The sequence below is a fragment of the Neomonachus schauinslandi genome, chromosome 14 (genome assembly GCF_002201575.2).
Source record: "Neomonachus schauinslandi chromosome 14, ASM220157v2, whole genome shotgun sequence".
Classification (NCBI taxonomy): domain Eukaryota; kingdom Metazoa; phylum Chordata; class Mammalia; order Carnivora; family Phocidae; genus Neomonachus; species Neomonachus schauinslandi.
Window position 1 is genome coordinate 39,404,513 of NC_058416.1, and position 19,640 is coordinate 39,424,152.

The following is a 19,640-nucleotide window of genomic DNA, read 5'->3' on the forward strand; positions in this document are numbered from 1 at the left end:
GCCACCTCTGTCGCTGCCAAGAGCCAAGCCAGGGTGGTTTTAGGAAAGTGAGGGACGAAGTGTGTGGGCGGTGGCGAGAGGAGTAGCAGGGAGCTGAACCGGCGCCCCGACCCCAGACAGGGCCCTTTTGGTGGCGCTCACGGATTCAGTGCCTTCAGACCTTACTCCTAGGGTCGGGGTCCTGGGGCGCGCCGGGCAGGAGCCAAGCTGAGCACTGATTGTTGTTCTTCGCCCTCCCCTCCCCTCCACACCCTTCCCCACCCGACCACACCCCACTCCCTCCACTACCCTCTCCCCTCCCTCCCATCCCCCACCCCTGTGTGCCAGGTTGGAGGAGGGTTTAAAGCCAGGTGCGCCGAGTCAGCTCGCCATGTCCAGATCCGGGGACAGGACCTCCACCTTCGACCCCAGCCACAGCGACAACCTGCTGCACGGCCTCAACCTGCTGTGGAGGAAGCAGCTGTTTTGCGACGTGACCCTGACGGCCCAGGGCCAGCAGTTCCACTGCCACAAGGCCGTGCTGGCCTCCTGCTCGCAGTACTTCCGATCGCTCTTCTCCAGCCACCCCCCTCTCGGGGGAGGGGTCGGCGGCCAGGACGGCCTGGGGGCCCCCAAGGACCAGCAGCAGCAGCCGCCGCAGCAGCAGCCGCCGCAGCAGCAGCCGCCGCCGCCGCAGGAGGAGCCCGGGACTCCTTCCTCCTCCCCCGACGACAAGCTGCTGACCAGTCCCCGAGCCATCAACAACCTGGTGCTGCAGGGCTGCTCGTCCATCGGGCTGCGCCTGGTGCTCGAGTACCTCTACACGGCCAACGTGACCCTCTCCCTGGACACGGTGGAGGAGGTGCTGTCGGTCAGCAAGATCTTGCACATCCCCCAGGTCACCAAGCTCTGCGTGCAGTTCCTCAACGACCAGATCTCGGTACAGAACTACAAGCAGGTGTGCAAGATCGCCGCGCTGCACGGCCTGGAGGAGACCAAGAAGCTGGCCAACAAGTACCTGGTGGAGGATGTGCTGCTGCTCAACTTCGAGGAGATGCGCGCCCTGCTGGACTCGCTGCCGCCCCCCGTGGAGTCGGAGCTGGCGCTCTTCCAGATGTCCGTGCTGTGGCTGGAGCACGACCGCGAGACCCGCATGCAGTACGCGCCCGACCTCATGAAGCGCCTCCGCTTCGCGCTCATCCCGGCCCCGGAGCTGGTGGAGCGGGTCCAGTCAGTGGATTTCATGCGCACCGACCCGGTCTGCCAGAAGCTGCTGCTGGACGCCATGAACTACCACCTGATGCCCTTCAGGCAGCACTGCAGGCAGAGCCTGGCCAGCAGGTAGGAGACAACAAAGAGGAGGGCGGGGGGTTGGGGGATGTTGGAAGCAGGAAAGGCCGGAGGGAGAGGAGGGGGCAGAGAGGAGGGGGGAGAGGGGTGGGCTGCGCGGGAGGCTCTGGCAAGCTTAAAACAAACGCAAACAAACAATTCAGACTGTGTGGGGAAACTTGATTTCGGAGTCCCCGAAAGGTCAACGGGGAAGTGGCCTAACAGCATCCCGGAGCTCTAGAAAGCCCACGTTCTCAACATCCCCAGAGCAAGGAATGTGGGACTTGTGGCCTGAAATTGACAGGCAGGTGGGGCCAAAGGCCGGGGCAGTTACAAGGGCCGCTCTGGAACCCTCTCTAACCAGTCCTCCCTCCAAATCTCAAAATGAGCTGGCTTAAGGAAAAGGATTCTGCAATGACAAGTCCCACCCCACTCCACCTCTTTCCTGCCTTGGGTGAGCAGGAGCGCCCTGGCGTTCTCCTCCTCAGGGAGGAGAGCTTTCATTCTTTCTGTCAGACACTCAAGGTTTGTTGTTGTTGTTGTTGTTGTTGTTGAGTGACTGAGGTCTGCTCCCTTTGGAAGTTAGAGCTCCCAAACGTTTGGTCTCTTCGGGTCACTATTGGAAATTCTGGCATCACAGACCCAGGCAAACTTTTCTGTCTTGTGGAAAGCCTTTCTTTTTCACTTTTAAAGGAGAGCAGAGCAAGAGGTTTCAGGATGTCAGAGTGAATCATGCCTAGCAGCTCCCATCTCTAAGGGGAGCACAGCTGAAAACTGGGAGGAGGCGAGTCATCTGGCTCCAGTTAGGTCCTTGTGCTTGTTCTGAAGTCACAAAGAAGTTGGGGACTTGTTGTTGCTCTTTGGAATATGTCTGTGTGTGCTGCAAATAGGTTTTAATGTCCAAGGGGAGAGAGAAATGATGCCTTTTTAAAATGTTGCTGAGTTTTAACTGTAGGAATTGACAGTCATATTTTATTGGCTCCAATCTTAAAACCCCTTTTAATGAGCCCTAGCAGAGCATTTCTTTCTCTTTTTAAAAAAGAGAAACAGTATCTTCTCAGTTTCTCATGATAAAACATCATGATTTCAGATGCCAGGCTATCCCAGCCTAATCCACCAGAGTGTTAACATGGTTTAAAAATCCATCATGCCATTTTCCCATTCAGAAGGATGTCTAATGTGGGGGGAGGGGGGTCCATTTTGTGCAGCTTTCTGGAATTAAACATTTATTTTTTAGTCATGATGCTTCTACTAGACGCAGGTAGAAATGTTTTAAGAAAAGGAAGATATTCTCTACAGCACTGGTGTTCAGGTGAGGCCCACAGGGGTATGGGAAATCTTGGACTTAGAAACCTTCTAAGTTGATTTTCTACTATTTGTGAGGGATGAGTTAATGAATCATGTCAATAAATGACAGTAAGACAATAGCACAAGCAAGAATTCAAACCCTTGTGTGCTTGAATAGTGAGCACAGGAGTCCAAGTGTGAATAAGAACATGGAATGTACTTTTATTTTTGTAAGAGTTTTTCATTTGTCTAAAGATCAAAACTTAGTGCGATGGGCACATGTCACCACACCACACCACACCGTTATCTTAACTTTTATCACTTTTAAATGACCTACAGGTATACTTAATTTAGCATATATTATACATATTCAGGAATTCAGACAACACAGTCATAGTCCTGAACATGGATTTATTCGTATTTTTAAAAACATGTAAAATCTAGTAGAAACTCAGAAATCCAGAGGGATAATAAGATTAAGGCTTAACTTGTTTTAAGAGTGACTTTGGGATATGAGCATTACAAATTTGATCTTTCAAAGAATTTCCGAAGCCCTCCATGCACTTTTACCTGAGAAGTATGTTCTAGGGCTCAGTGTTAGAACAGTTGACTTTCAAAATGCAAAATGCATTTTCTACCCTCGTCTGGATTCAGCATACCAGCTGGGGCCTGCTGGTTCTGTCCTGGTGGATGGCTGAGATACCAGGCTGCCCGGCTCCGTGACGACACCGTCCAGCTTCACTGGGCCATATCATCTGAAGGACGTGTAGTGGTGTCTGACCACTAAGTGCTTACAAGTGTCATGGATGCTGCAAGAATCTGATACTTCTGCGGTAGGAAGAAAACTGTGTTTTTCTTTAAAAGCGAAAGATACAGAGAAGAAAACAGTTCATGTGAACCTGTTGTTGATCTCAAAAGAATATAATTTAGATTTTGTTCCATTATGGATAACTGTAGCATTTTAATTTGGGGGGACTAATTACATTATTCCAATTTTAATTTGCAGAAAGAATGAACGACTAACCATCAAGATCTTAACTTTAATGTAGACAAAAATGCTGTAAGTTGTAACCAATAGTATTATATTGGCCCATTTATTATAGCATCAGCAGAATATAAAAATGTTCTCTCAGACTTACATGGAGTTTAACAGAAGGATAAATGTGCTAAACAATTGCTTCTGCAAATACATCACTTTTATTGAAGACAATTGAATGGAAGTGCATTGTATATATTACTTTTTATCCACCTATAGTTTTTAAAGTCTAAACATGAAAGAATTCCTCAAATTTAGGCAAGGAGTTGAAAAATTAAAATTGACTAATCTGTTGGAAAAAGTACAAAATATAAGGAAATAGAATCACTTCAAAAAGAATTTACTTTTTTAAGAATACATGTTATCTATTGAAAGTAGGGCTATTAATGTAATAACAGTATTTTAAATATTTTTAAAGATTATTAAGTAATTTTGAATTTTTATTACATCTAGAAAAATAAAGCAACCCAAGCCTGAAGACTTTATAAATACCCAAATTAATATTTAATTTTTGCTCTAGTTGCTTTAGTCTTTCTGAGTATGCCATTATGCTCAGATTCATGTTTTATTTTAGCAAATTAAGCATAAGAATAATAAATTAAAAATAAAAGACTTATTATCTTATATTCAAACATATGCATAACTAATTTAAGAGGAAAGGACTTCAGGAGACAAAAATTAAGACATTTGAAATCTTCTTGTTTTCTTTTGGTTTTATTGCAAGAAATATAAAACTTAAGAAATAAGTTCTTGAAAAAGTTTCTGGAGATGTCATTTTTAAAGACTTCTAAAGCATGAAAATTTAATTTAATTAGTGACATAACATGCAGTGTTTAGTACATTAATAAGTAAATATCAGAAGACATACAGTCCAAGTGTAGCTTAAGCAATCCCAAAAGTTTCTTTTTTATTTGTATTTTTAAAATTTTAGTGCATAATTTAGTAGTTATTCAAATAAGTCAATTTGGACTGGATTCATTAACTTCTTTTTACATTTTCATTGCATCTCACACAATGTAGCTGTTAAATAAATGCTTACTGAAAGTTGAAAGAATTAAGATTATAAAATAAGAAAGCTCAGTGTTGACTTCACCAATATGTTCCTCAATCTACATTACTATTACACATAACAAAAGGCCATTGAACCTTCTACAGGAAAACACCCGTAATAGAAAAGCATTGTTGAAAATAATCATATTTTTTAAAACATTTAACCACCAGCTATTACAGTCCCATTTACAGCCCTATACTGAAGTGTAGTTTTCCAGAGATTATATTTTATAGAAGACAGAAGACTACCTTATAAAGATTTCACTCTCTAAAAAAGTTTATTTAAAGATTTCATATAAATTAATTTAAAAATCTACTTAAATATCAGGAGCACAATTATCTATTGGCTAAAATGATTTGTAATGATTAAAAAGCCATTAGATTTCCTAATACGCAGCTTTGATTCCTGCCTTTGTTGCTTAGAAAGTGTTTCTTTAAATGTAGGACTATATTTTCTATTGGTTCTCTTCCTAAGGCCTGAGTAACAACCTTAGCAAAGCAAACTAATCTTGTATCCATGTATTCTCTAAGTTGTTACTTCCCTTTATATCAATTTGATAGCCTCAGATTAGAAGTTGTTAGGTAGTTAGATTTTTGTATCAGAAGTTACCCAACCATTCAGAATACAATTTGTTTATTATGTGAAACAGGACCATTGATTACAAAATTATATCACAGGTATGGGAGCCAAATAGTTATATCCTACAATCAAAAGGCAATTAGAGTAGATATTAATGTGTTGTATTGGCTTAGAGGATTTACTGACAAAAGTGGACATGTTCAAATTTTAATTCATATCTTGTATTTTTTCCATATTTATGAACATGTTGAGGTTCACTCATTACCTTAGCCAATTTCCAAGTATCTCTATTTTCTTAACTTAAAAACGCAGTAAAAAATATATCACTTTATTTACAACAGCTACTTTTTTTTTTTTTAAAGATTTTATTTATTTGCCTGACAGAGACAGAGATAGCGAGAGCAGGAACACAAGCAGCGGGAGCGGGAGAGGGAGAGCAGGCCTCCCGCTGAGGAGGGAACCCAATGTGGGACTCGATCCCAGGACCCTGGGATCATGACCTGAGCCGAAGGCAGATGCTTAACGACTGAGCCACCCTGAGGCGCCCTACAACAGCTACTTTATACCAGAGGATCTTCTAAGCATTTTACAAACATTAACTTATTTAATGCTCAAAACAGCCCTAAGGGATGAGTACCAGCATTAGCCTCATTCAATAGATGGAAAAACTGGTACACAGAGAAGTTAAGCATGTTGTCCATGGTTGCACAGCTGCTAAGTGGTAGAACCAAAGTCTAAGCTGGGGGAAGTGTGGCTCTGGAGTCTGTGTTCTCACCCACAGTGTTCCGCTTCTTGCTATGAGCCTCTCCATGCTAGGATATGATCTAGTGATCGTCCTTAGAGTTATATATAGACTTAAGACTTTCCTTTTGGAATGAAACTTGTGAGGGTTAAATATTAATGTGTCTGGGGCGCCTGGGTGGCTCAGATGGTTAAGCATCTGCCTTCGGCTCAGGTCATGATCCCGGGGTCCTGGGATCGAGTCCCGCATCGGGCTCCCTGCTGGGCGGGGAGCCTGCTTCTCTCTCTGCCTCTGCCTCTCTCTCTCTCTCTGACTCTCATGAATAAATAAATAAAACATTTTAAAAAAAAATATTAATGTGTCTGACTTTAAAAGAAGTTAAGGAAAGGTATTGTTCTAGGCCTGGGGTCAGAATTTTTTTCTCCTGTAAAATACCAAATAGTAATGATTTTTGGCTTTGGGAGTCACACAATCCTTGTTAAAACTACTCCAGTCTTCCCCTGTGGCGCGAAAACAGGACAATACGTAAATAAATGGGCATGGCTGTGTTATAATAGAACATCACTGTGGGCACTGAAATTCTGTCTAATTTTCACATGTTATGAAATATTCTTCTTCTTTTGATTTTTTTTTTCCTCCACCATTTAAAAATGTAAAAACCATTCAGGAAGGAGGGCGTATATAAAAACAGGAGGCAGGCCAGATTTGTTCTGAGTCATAGTTTGCCAACCCCTATCCTAGGCACTTGGGATATATCAATGAACAAAATGGACACAAAATTTTGTCCTTATTCTAGTGTCATTATTCTAGACCGGCCAGATCTCAGGGGGTTTGTCCCTATTCTAGTGGAAAGAATCCCATTGATCTTTCTCCCTCTGCTTGGAAAGAATGCAAGTCTCAATAATCCTACCAATGCCAAATTAGAATTTCAAGTTTCCATAATAAAGCTTAAGAATTTAAGTGGCAATCTCAGGAAAGTAAAGAGTAATTAATTTAAAAAGTGAACGAGCTGCTCATTTTTTTCAAGCTTACTGTATAGAGAACCAACTAACATAGGTTGGTCATTATTCGGAAGAGGTTTAAATATCATTTGTATGAAATTTTAATGATTTCCAATAGGAAAGTAGTCAGGCACATTTAACACATTGCTAAGATTGACGTGCACATGTCCAGCAGACTAATCAAAGCACATAAATGAACACATGAACAATTATTTTTCTAAATGCCATCCTATATCTCCAGCTGCTTTGATCTAAGGGTATGTGTTGCCAGGACTCCGACTTCCAAGTGAGTTAGCTGGATTGGGTACATCTATAGTACCTCCCTGCCTTCTCCAAAATGAGTAACCTCTGGAGGAGCCCTCCTGCTGTTGTAGGTTTGGTTTATGTGTCTATCTCCCTCAGTAGATCAAGTGCCTGACCTTGATCTAGAAATGTGAGTTCAATTTGAATTGATACTGGTCTTAAGTATAATTGAGGTGGACACTTAGGATTTGGTCAATTAAGTGTGAATTGAAAAAGCCAATGTTGAAATAAAAATGGAGGTTATTTTAAAGATGATTGACACACACACAATGTTGTTTACCAACCACAATAGTAACTGTCACTGTTGAGTACCTACCATGAGCTTGACATATTACTTACTTACATATTCTAGTCCTTGTAACATTCTTCTCATCTTTTTAAATATTAGAAAACTGAGGCTCAGAGAAGATAAATAATTTGTCTAATTATCTGCATAGGATTGAGTTGGGAGTCAGTCGTTGTCATCTGAAGAATACTCCCTTGTTGTGAGTATATTTTATAGATATGGCTTATACAGAAAGCAAACTCTAATCTACAACTTCCGTATCTTTGTTTTACCACATCACAGAAGAGATTAAAAGTTACAACTTTCTAATGCTTCTTCAAACCCACCCAAACAAAAGGAGTGAGAGGAATATTTTGGAAAGCCAAAATTCTTTCCCATTGGTCTAACATACTTAATTATTAGTTCTGAGATTAAGGAGCTAGATAATGGGGTTGCTGAGATTTTTCACTACGAAATTAACTTACTAAAAATACAATGAGCCAATATATTTTAAATAAATCAATAAAAATAAGAACTTTCAATTTAACTATGAAAAATAATTGTGAAAATAAAAAACAACAAAGCCTAAGAGCTTGAATTTAAACCAGAAGGTTTTTTTTTTCCCCTAGATTTCTGTGCACTGGTGGAATATTAGAATAGTATCAGCTTTGTTTCTGTGAGGACAATAGAAAAGCTATTCATGTTGGTGATACTTACAGGTGATAAATACAACAGGTAGAAGCCAGAATTATAAAAATGCCTGTATACTCTAATAACATAAAATAAGATTCCTGTAACTGGAAATTTATTTTGTTTATATTTTGTTTCAAGAAAATCATTTTAACAATTGTTATGCCATAAATGTCTATACCTTCTGTCATTCACTTAGAATTTCAGAAAATATATTCATTGTTATGTCCTTTCCATTAACTTCCAAGATAATTCATGATGCATGAATTACTAATGATGATTTCTTTAAAACACACACACACACACACAACAGTATTATGATAATGGGCAGGAGAATGAGTTAACCAGAGGAAGGACTCTCAGTTGTAACATAGATGAAACAGTGAATATATCTATTTCCTTGTGAATATTAAAACGGCCTATTTAGTCACAAATAATATTAATGAAAATAGGGTTAGAACTATTTGCAACATTAGAATTAAAGCAGAAAGATAATAGAGAAAGCCTACAATCGTGAGAAAATAAAAATAGTGAATGTTTATGATGCAAAGAGAGAAAATAAATCATAGGGAAATGAAAAAGAAGAAAAAACAACAGTAAGAGAAATACAAGGAAATATGGGAAATCAAAGAAATTAGTAAAAGATAAAACCATCTGAAAAAGAAAGAAAAAGAGGACTAGCAGTGCAGGAAGATGAGCAAGGAAATTCTAGAGCCTGGAGAGTAGGTGTTCAATATTTGTTGGACAAAGAAGTACAAATTCAGAAGCATTTAAGTCTCTACATACCCAACTAATATAGTTTACAAGGTAATTGGTGGTGTTCCATTGAAAAGAGAAAAGTCAGTCCTTAAAAGAAACAAAAAAGACTGTTTCCCCAAGGAAAAGAAAAAGGTCAATCATGGTATCTTCACTCCTATAATTCAATTCAGTTCAGCAATTACATATTTGTAATCTGAGTTAATGAAGATGTTTTATTAAAAACTCTGTGTCCTTGTGCTAGATAATGCAGTAGTTCCAGAAGTACCAGAGTTCAAAGGGGACAGTCTGCTATTCCAGTAGGAGGAGATGAAAACATAGCTGCATTCCTTGTAAAATCATCTTAATTTTCAGTATAATTGGAACTGGCAGCAGACCTGAGAAGCAAGGGGGCCTTCACAACCTTAGGTGGCTTTTCTAAATCCATGCCTATGACCTCACGACCCCCACAGTGGGAACTTGGGACGATGCGTTGCAATATACCACTAACAGGAAGTTCTGCTGTGAAATATCCCCCACGTTTGTACTGAACATAAATATATCATCCACCAAGCCCTGAGCTAAGTCCTGCGATGCAGAGTTAAACAAGACAGATCCATTGCTGACTTTGTGCAGTTTACAGTGTAAGGAAAAAGAATAAAGAATTACACAAATTAATCAGACTGGTAATACATGCTGCAGGTTAGCAAACTTCCGTGGGATAACATGTAACAGAGTCCTATAACCTCACTGGGGAGACCAAAGAAGACTTTCTCTACAAAGTAGTTGAAGATGAGCTATCCAGAGTGACGAGTCTGGAGGAAGGCAGGGCGAGTGCCCAGGGAAAGCACAAGCTGGGAGAAGAGCCATGCGCATGAGCACCAGGCAGAGAAAAGTTTGGTACCTTCCAGGAACTGAAAGAAGGTGTGAGTGGCTAGGGGTTATGCAGATTCGGGAAGGGTTGTCAAAATTAAACAGGAAGTGGTAGGCCCCACTAAGGATTATCCACTACATGGCCAAATTCCATAGTGGAAAAATCAGCTTTTTTTTTTTTTAATTTGAACTGAGAAAATAAGCCATAGTATGGTAGAAACACTGTCTCTGCAATCATAAACCTAAACAGGTGTCCTAGGTCCACTTTAGCTGAGCCCCCCATCAGTAAAATGGGTTAATAATTATAGTTCTACTTGCCAGGATAACCTGGCACTAGCCTGAGACAATGAAAAAACCATATACACAGAAAATGCTATTTAAAATCGACTCATTAATTTTCAAAGATACAATAAGCAAAATTTACTTGAATACATTTTTGCCTAACAAGAAAACTCTCGAATATATCTGTGATCTCACTGGAGCACAGAATTAGTCAGAGACTTTTCAGACCAGATGAATGAAGTTGAAGGAACCCGAAGGTGAACACGAGGACATCAGAAGGAAATGGGAAAATTAGACTTTCTGGTTGCTCTCAGTAATTTATACATAATTCTTCAAAGGGAAAATGATGGCCTTTTTAGATGTAAAAGCCTTCCGTCTCTTCCATTCATAGAGGAGAGTCCCTCTTCTTATTTTAATCTCATAAATGCAAGCTTAGAGGCTTCGCCCGTTTCCTGCTGTCCCCTGAGTCCCTCACGTACGTATGTCAGGTCCTGGGCTCCCAGGGCGCCTGTGAGGGGGTTGGTAAATTGCACCTGAGCAGGGACTCCGAACTTCCTCAGAGCTCAGCTGGGCCACCGTATGGAGACTGGCTCACTGGAGGCTGCAGAGAAGTGAACTGAAGAATTACAGTCGGTTTCACTTCCCTGCCTTATGTGCCTTCAGGTGCCTCTGAAGACAGGCGAGGCCAGTGAAATGGAGAGGAGGAGGAGGAAGAGAGACAGCACCAATATTAGAGAAGAAAGAGTCCTTGCAAATGTAGGGGCAATGTAGAAGAACGCGGATAGGCGGATGTGTGTACGTGTCTGTGTGTGTATCCACAGGAAAAGTGCATATTGCTGGGTGCTGGCTTTAAGTTTTCTGTGCAATGATTTCTGAGATGTGTTTTTAGCAGCCGAAGGTCTGTTTTGTACATGGCAATGGGAGCGGGACAGTCAACAATTCAGTCTGGCACCAAGTGAGGAATTACTGGGTTGGGAGGGTCAGTTTTTCACCAGAAAGAAAGTAATCACATTTGTAAATCCCGCTTAGAACAAAGCGGCAGACCACTCTCTGGCCCTGATTTTTAGCCCCCCTCAGAACCAACCACACCAGAACATCCTGGGCAAATGGGAAGGATTAGAAGAGAGAATGTAAAATCTGTAAGTCTGAGACAGAAAGTTTGAAGGAAAAATTTTAATGCTTTAATACGCAGACCAGGACCTCAGCACTTCCTACGTCATATGCATTAACAGGGGGGTTCACTGATGCTGTGCCGGATCCCCGACAATATTGGTGTATTCTGTAGAGGCAGAAGTGTGTGCCCGTAGCAGAGACCAAGTGGGTGGATTGGTTACCATGACAACTGTACCACCACTGTCAGTGGCAATCCCTGTAATCTCCCTGTTTTAAGGTTTTCACAAGTGTTCCCTCCAAAAGGACATTTGTAGATAGGGACTATGGAGTAGAGCTAGGAAATACACATGAGGGGTTATGTTATAATGCAAATATCTTAAACAGTTCTTTAGCATAGTAATTAAGACCCGAACATCACACAGATGTGGGTCAAATCCCACCTTGACCACTTACAAACTGGCTTTCTTTGGGTGATTTACTTAACTTGTTTTCAGATTGCTTATCTATAAGCTGTACATAATAATACCCACTTCATTTGGGCAGTTCTGAATGTTGGAAGAATGTATGTACAACACTTCACATAGTGCCTGGCTATGAATACTTTCATTTTTATGAGAATAGTTCTATTTATATCTCATTTGCTTTTCTGTTCACTTGTTAGGACTCCTGATTCCATACAATGTGTTCTTTCTAGAGCTGGATTATCCCAAGTACAGCTCTGATAGAGATAATGTTTCTGCTGAAAGTTTCCATTTTATACACCTCTGAATGAACGACAGAGCCTAGGCCGGTCTTGGAGTCTGTTCCATCCTCTTTTTTTTTTTTTAAGATTTTATTTATTTATTCGTAAGAGACAGAGATGGAGAGAGGCAGAGGGAGAAGCAGGCTCCCAAGGAGCAGGGAGCCCGATGCGGGGCTCTATCCCAGGACCCTGGGATCATGACCTGAGCCGAAGGCAGACGCTCAACCATCTGAGCCACCCAGGCGCCCTGTTCCATCCTCTTGATCTATCCATGTCAGCAATTGGAAAAGTTAGAAAAATCATGGTGGATTCACATTGAATGGCTTTATTAAGCTATAATTTACGTAATACACAATTCCTTTTAAAGTGTAAAATCCAGTAGTTTTAGTATATTCAGAGTTGTGCAGCCATCAGCACAATTAATTTTAGAACATTTAGCAATCAGACCCCATCTCCTTCCTGCCGCAGCACCACCCCCCACCCCAGCCCTAGGCAACCACTAATCTATTTTCTGTCTCTAGAGACCCATAGTATTGTTTGTTCTGGGCACTTCAGATAAGTGGAATCACACAATATGTGGTCTTTTTTCTGGCTTCTTTTAGGTAGCGTAAGGATTTCAAAGTTCATCCATGTTGAAACATGTAATAGTACTTCATTCCTTTTTATAGCTAAATAGTTTTCCATTGTATGGATATGCCACATTTTATTTATCCACCAATTGATGGACATTTGGGTTGTTTCCACTTTTTGCTGTTACAAATAATGCTGCTATGAGCAATTTATGTGCAAGTTTGGGTATGGACTTATGTTTCTAGTTCTTTGGGGGATATACCTGGGAGTGGAATTGCTGGGTCATGCAGTAATCAGTGAACAATGAACAAATGTTTCACCTTTTGAGGAACTGTCAGATTGTTTTCCAAAGCAGCTGCCCCGCTTTGCATTCTCACCAGCAGTGTATAAAGTTTCCACTTTCTCCACATCCCCACCAACGCTTGTTGTCTGTCTTTTTGACCACATCATGGCTGTAAAGTGCCAGCTCACTGTGGTTTGCATTTCCTTAAGAGCTAACGATGTCGAGCATCTTTTCACATGGTTATTGGCCACTTGTTTCGTTTGTTTGTTTTGTTTGGAAAAATATCTAGTCCAATTCTTTGGCCATTTCTTAGTTGGGTTATTTGTCTTTTTCTTATTGAGTTCTGAGCCTTTTAAGGATTTTTAGTATGGCTCCTAGATCATAGCCAGGGCCCATCTTCTGCAGGAATTGGCTGCTGTAGCTGACAAAAATGAAAAGAAAATGCATGCAGATTGTACAGTGAAAAACTCTCAAGATACTTTTGTATGATACATATGTCTATTACTAAAACTCTTGGTGTTGGGTATGACAGAGACAGTATCTATGGTCGATTTTGTTGTTGTTTGTTTTCTTCTCTGTATGATTATTCTGGCCTTATGTTGACTTAGGCATTATATTTCTCAGCTGATAATTTGGACTCGGTTTAGCAAAGCTTTCATTCAAAAAAAAAAATCCATTAATTAATTTATTTAAATTTTCTTAGAGGTACATAAGACATTTCTATTCAAACTGTGTTTATACAATAACTATTTTAGGGAAATGAGGTGAAATTCTTTGGTTGCCAAGACAATGGAATGAGGTAAAATTTTTTGGTTGCCAAGGCAATGATAACTCATAATAGCCACTGCAGAAGAAGAAATATGTAAAAAGAAAACAAAACTGCAAAACAGATGCTCTCAATTGGAAGGGGCTGCAAAAGTGTTCCTTATGGGGATCAGCAGGAAACAGTACAGCCCAGGATTTTCAGTCATGGCTGGGTTTCAACTAAAGTCTTCACGACACGTATCGCCAAGGCGGTTTCTGCCATGGAAAAGCTAAATTTGACATGAGAATAACTTGCCCACTTTCATCTTCCTTTGCTACAGTCTCCTTGCAGTTTTCCTCAGGGATAAAAAAATACCTACTACTCTTGACAAGAAATTACACTTACAACTCTTAGTAGATTAGGTATTATTACTTCACTAACTGTTGCTTTGAGTGTATGGATATGGAAGAATGTTCAGCAAATCGCTTCCTAAACTTAATGTTTATGCTTCTGGATGGACAATTTCTATTTTGATTATGAATCTGTTTGAACATCAAGTGTTTGCTTTCTGTTAAGGTTTACAATCTCCATTACATAACAAAGAAGACTCCAGATCTACAACTCCGTCATAGATCTGGGTGCAAAGTGGTAGGAATTTTAATGTGGATTTCTTTATCTAGATACAAAGTGTTATCAAAGGTATATGATAATTTTATAGTTTCTAGTATGCACTGCCAACAGATCCCAAGAAAGCAGGTAACCTCTCTAAATTAGTCATTTGTGTATGTGTTTAAAAGGCAGGCATCTTCTTCCGCCTGTGGAAGTCGTACTCACATAGAGAAGGTACTAATTCTAGCTGTCACTTCAGTATTTCTGGAAGCTTACAAACTTTCAACTGTCCCTCAGACATTCTTATATTGAAAATTTGGAAAAAGAGAAAGCAGATGAAGCAAAACTGAAATACGTAAACATCACTGTAATGTGCTCAAAGAAATTCAAGGTTTGTGATTTCTCCAGACACAGAAAGCAGCAAACTAAACTGGCAGCAAGTAGTCTAAGTAAAAAACTCTATTCCAAGGAAGGGGCACTCCCTGTACAGAAAGGAGCCCCTCAAGCCTTCCATCAGCCTAGTCAAACTGAGAGCCCAAGTTCCAGAAAACGATAGTCTTTTTGATCTAGAAAGAATAATTCTCAACTCAGAAAGCTGTGTCTGGAAAATGTTTCACTTTTTTTATGGCAAGGAAACTATAGAGTCTCAGAGCATAAGGAACACTTAAAATTTGTGAAAGCACAAAGAAATTCATGTCTATGGCTTTATAGACACTAATTAGAGTCTGCCACAAAAGCGGATGTGAATCACTTCTCTCCATTAGCTTGTGTCTGTTATTATCCCTCCTAGTTGCCCTTCCTCCACTGGAACATTGTTACCCATTACATTTACTACATATGTACGGGACTTGAGCACCAAACAGAGGAGTACACAAGGAGCCTACCTCCCCACATTCCAAATTCTCCCTATAGAGTATAGATGGCAGGCTCTCATAGAGTTATTTTGTGCTAAAATTAGGAAAACCCTTTCTCAAGGTAGTTACGCACGTTTCACCATAGAAGGCTCCTTCTCAAGTGTCCGTTCCCGAAAGTGAGTGTGAGATTCATTGGTCTCTTTCTGCCCTGCATTCCTGTTGACTGGACAGTTCTGAGGAAAGCTCTATTAGTCAGCTTGAGCTGCCATAGTAGAATAACACAGACTGGATGGCTTAAGTAACAGGAATTTGTTTCCTCACAGTTCTGTGAGGCTGGAAGTCCAAGGTCAAGTTGCCAGCAGGGTTGGTTTCTGGTGATGTCTCTCTTCCTGGCTTACAGAGAGCAGCCTTCTCTATGTCCTCACATGGCCCTTCCTTGGTGTGCAGAGGCAGAGATTCCTGAGGACACCAGTCCTATCAGATTAGTACCCCACCCTGATGACCTCATTTCACCTTAATTATCTCCTAAAGACCCTATCTTCAAGTACAGTCACATTGGGGTTAAGGCTTCAACATATGAATTTGGGGGATATACGATTCAGTTCATAACAAGAGCCAATAATAGGATCCAGGAACTAGAAAACAGGTTAGGGAAGCTAACTGAATTGTTACTTCTCAACTAGGTCTATAGGGCAAAGTTATATAGGCAACTGAGCAATGATCCAAGTCAGCAATACATTAATCGCTATTCCCGTAATACAAAGCTGGAAGAGAAAAATATCCTCTTTCCTCGGCCTCATAAGGTCTTGTCTAAATCAGTAGTTCTCTTAAGAATCAACAATAGAGATTTTTAATAAAATATATCTTCCCTAGCCCTACCTCAGAGATTCTAAATAAATTGATCTGGAATGTGGACCCAAGAACCTGCATATTTTGCTACTGGTGGTTTTGGACCACACTTTGAAAATCATGAGACTAAAACAAAAAATTGCTTCTGCTTTCCAATTTGCAACGTATTTCCTTCAAACTTATCTTTCAGTAAATGACTGTTAGCATGTTCTCCCATCTTCTACAACAGATACGTTGCAAAATTAAAAGAAACCTGATAAACTGACATGAGAATGGGGGAAATGAGACACAGGGAAAGTTATTGGAATTACCAGACTCTAAGGGATTTATTTCCTGATGATGGAATTGGGGTACCTACCGCACTAGAGAATTTTCAGAATAATGCAAGCCACATGGTTAGAGTGTCCACAATTCAGCCCCAGAGAATGTGGTCAGTTTCCCCAGGATAATTTGTTCCTGCCTGGCAAAGATCTGATGATTGAAACGGACATTGTCATGGATTGGTTGATTGGGAGGGTCGGGGAGGCTTCCATGCAAACAGACACCCTTTCCAGGGGGAACACTGGGGAGCCTCTTAGCCTCGCAAAGCCCTGGAGTTAGGGTTTACTTCAGCATTAGCCCCTCCAGGGTTGGTGAAGCAGCAAAGAACAGAAAGAACTGGCTCCCCACAGGGAAGGAGAAGAAAAGAGGAGGAGGATAAGAGATTCCTATTTCACCCACAGCAGCAGGGTGTCCCTAAGCTGGATCCCACAAGCCACACCTCATTGTCTCCACAGCACACACACCCCAGGCCTGCCTCAGTCCCTTGCTGCTTATCTACCCAAAAGTAAGGGTAACCTTCTTCATTTATCTTAACCCCAGGATGATTTCATAGGATTATTCTTCCCCTCAAATCAAATTCTGAGCCCATTTAGAAGGTATCAGCTGAAACTCCCTTTGCTTGAATTGAAGATGGACACCTATTAATTGCCATGAATATTCCAAGAGAAGCCTGGAGTAATATATTCGGTTACTAAGTAACTTTTCTCACTGTCTTCCCGCATGGCCACTCCTGCAGCCAGCTTGGCAGGAGGCTGGCTCCAGCTCCTCAGAACGAGCTTCCTAGTTTCCCCATGAGAAATCTCTTCCTGGAGTTAAGAGTAATGGGTAAAATCAGGCTCTAGATCATGAGGTAGGATCTGGCCACGCTCCCCCGCAGCATCATCCAGAATGGCTGGACTTTCTTTGTAATGCTGATTCTGTTAATATATTCATTTTGACTGTTACATCCTAGACCCTCAGAGACAAGTAATCGTAGTCGGGTATGTGATAGACTGAACTTGAATTTTCAACATTATTCTGCGATCTTGTGTCTTTCTGCACGTTTTCTTGTGCAGCAGGTACCCGTTTCCCCAGGTCAGGAAGTCACTCTGTCTCTTCGAAAAGCTGGCCAGATGGGCAGGAGAGAGAAAGGGAGAGAGAGAAAAGTCTCCAAAATGAGATTAGTTCTCAGGGGGCAGCATAGCCTCATAATTGAGCTTTATTAGGAGTTTAAATGCAGGCAGTACTTATGAGTCCATCACTAGCATGAGAGTGACGCTTTATCTCCTCCTATCACCAAGCCACCCAGAGCTTGAATGGCTCCTTTGTGACAGGCTGCATTGAACCACTTCTCCCTTGAACAAGGAGAAGAGCTTTCTCCCATCGCACAAACGTTGGTTGTCCATGCCAGCCCGTTCGGTAGCAAGCATCTGTGCTGGTGAGCAGTGAGATCCTGTGTCCCACTTGCAGGCATGAGGATTAGTCTAGGAGGTAATACTTGCCACTCAACTTCCTCACAGGGATGCGAGGAGGATTAATGAGATGCTATTTCCATTGCAATTTATGCTCTTCAGAAGAAAGGCACTAAGTACTAGGTATTAGAATTAGGGATTATATAGGTAATCAAGCAAAGAAGATATTCAACTGCTTCTAGTTACTAAAGGAAGCTTTAATCTGGGAGGTGTGGAAGGAGGGGGGAAATGCAGTGAGTATAAACTTGGCCGGGAGCCATGGTCCCTCATGAAGCAAAGGACCAAGGATGGAATGTGAAGTGCTATGTACAGTACAAATATGGACCTGTTCTGGCCCTGAAGGCTTATGATCTAAGGGAAGAGGCCTACATTTCGTGGATTCAGATGAAGGTTTTCTTGTCACATCTACCTCTCCCATCATTAGCCAGTCTACCGGTTTGGTCCCAGAGGAAAGTGGCAAAAGCAGAAGCAAACTACCCCATCCACATACAGGAAGACATGGTCACATTTCCTAATTCACCTGGAATTCGCACGTGCCAGGGAGGAATTGCGGAAGACCCCGGAATGCTACAGGGGCTCGGGCGAGGAGTGAGGGGGCAGGAAGATGCTTACTTACAATTGCGATGTGCAAAGCTATGGTCCATAAGGAGGTGGGTCTTCTCATGGCCAAACATAAGCGATGGCAGAGTTGGAATGTCACATGGTTTCCAGAGGTTCAGATCTTAAAGTCGCTGCTTCTTCCACTTATTATAGTGTGTCCTCAAACTATGTTTGCCTTCCTCTGGTAGGATGTGAGACAATTTCAGATGGCACACGAAAAACCATTTTTAAACGTATTGTAATAATTAGGTTAGGTATTACTACATTTGAGCCTGTATTAGAAATAAACAACCCGTGGGGCGCCTGGGTGGCTCAGTTGTTAAGCATCTGCCTTCAGCTCAGGTCATGATCCCAGGGTCCTGGGATCGAGCCCCGCATCGGGCTCCCTGCTCCGCGGGAAGCCTGCTTCTCCCTCTCCCACTCCCCCTGCTTGTGTTCCTCTCTCGCTGTATCTCTCTCTGTCAAATAAATAAAATCTTAAAAAAAAAAAAAGAAATAAACAACCCGTGAAGTCCATAAGTCATAAATATGATTGCTTAGAGCAATAATTCGCAATATTGCCTGCACATTAGAATCACACGGAAAGCTTACAATGAAACAAACAAAACAAAAGAGCAAAAAACCAGTGCTGGGTCCCACCCTCAGTCATTAAACCAAAATCTCTGAGAACTTGCCCCCATCCTAGAGATTTCGTAAAAGCTTTCCCAAGTGATTCTACAGAGTGAGCAGCACTAGGAACCACTAAGATAGAATGGGATTAAATATTTTTTTAAGTGAGCAGTTTTAAATAAAATATTAAATAATATCATAGTGTGTGGATATGGCAAATATCACAAAGTTTTTACCTTGTGCTAATAACTGAAATGTGGTAAACTTTCTATCATGGGTAGCTCCCATTCTATGAGACAATAGTAATCCTAAAGAACAAAGAGAAAAACAGGGATATCCAATAAAAATCATGAACATAGTGGCATGACAACAGCAAGGCTGATTATTTGGACATGCTTAAGTGGGCATTAAGGACAAAAGGGTTTGGGTCGGTGCAGAGGAAAGGTGCAGGTTAGATCTGGGTGTTTGTCAATGTTGCTTGACATTGTATTGCCCAAAGTATTACCCTCTGACTCTTCCACCTTATAGTTCAGAAACATGGCTTTTCCTCTTCCCCTTTTGCCTTCTGATGTCCTCACCAACCATACTCACTGACTGGACCTTAAAACAGATGAGAGAAAAAAAAAAAGGATGACAACGAATCAGTAATGATGTGTTTCTTGAAGGTGGGATTACCAGTGACTCTTTCCACCCATTCGTTCTTTTGTTTATCATTTCTTCATTCATACAAGAAGCATTTACT

General features: G+C 41.3%; 1 protein-coding gene across 1 annotated transcript in view; it reads left to right on the top strand.

Annotated features, from left to right (window-relative positions):
* The first annotated feature begins 370 nt into the window (after positions 1–370).
* Positions 371–19,640, top strand: part of KLHL14 (kelch like family member 14) — a 93,642-nt gene continuing 74,372 nt past the window's right edge. Inside the window, exon 1 of the mRNA XM_021686288.1 lies at positions 371–1,320. Coding sequence (XP_021541963.1) covers positions 371–1,320 — 950 coding nt within the window. The remainder of the gene's footprint in view (positions 1,321–19,640) is intronic.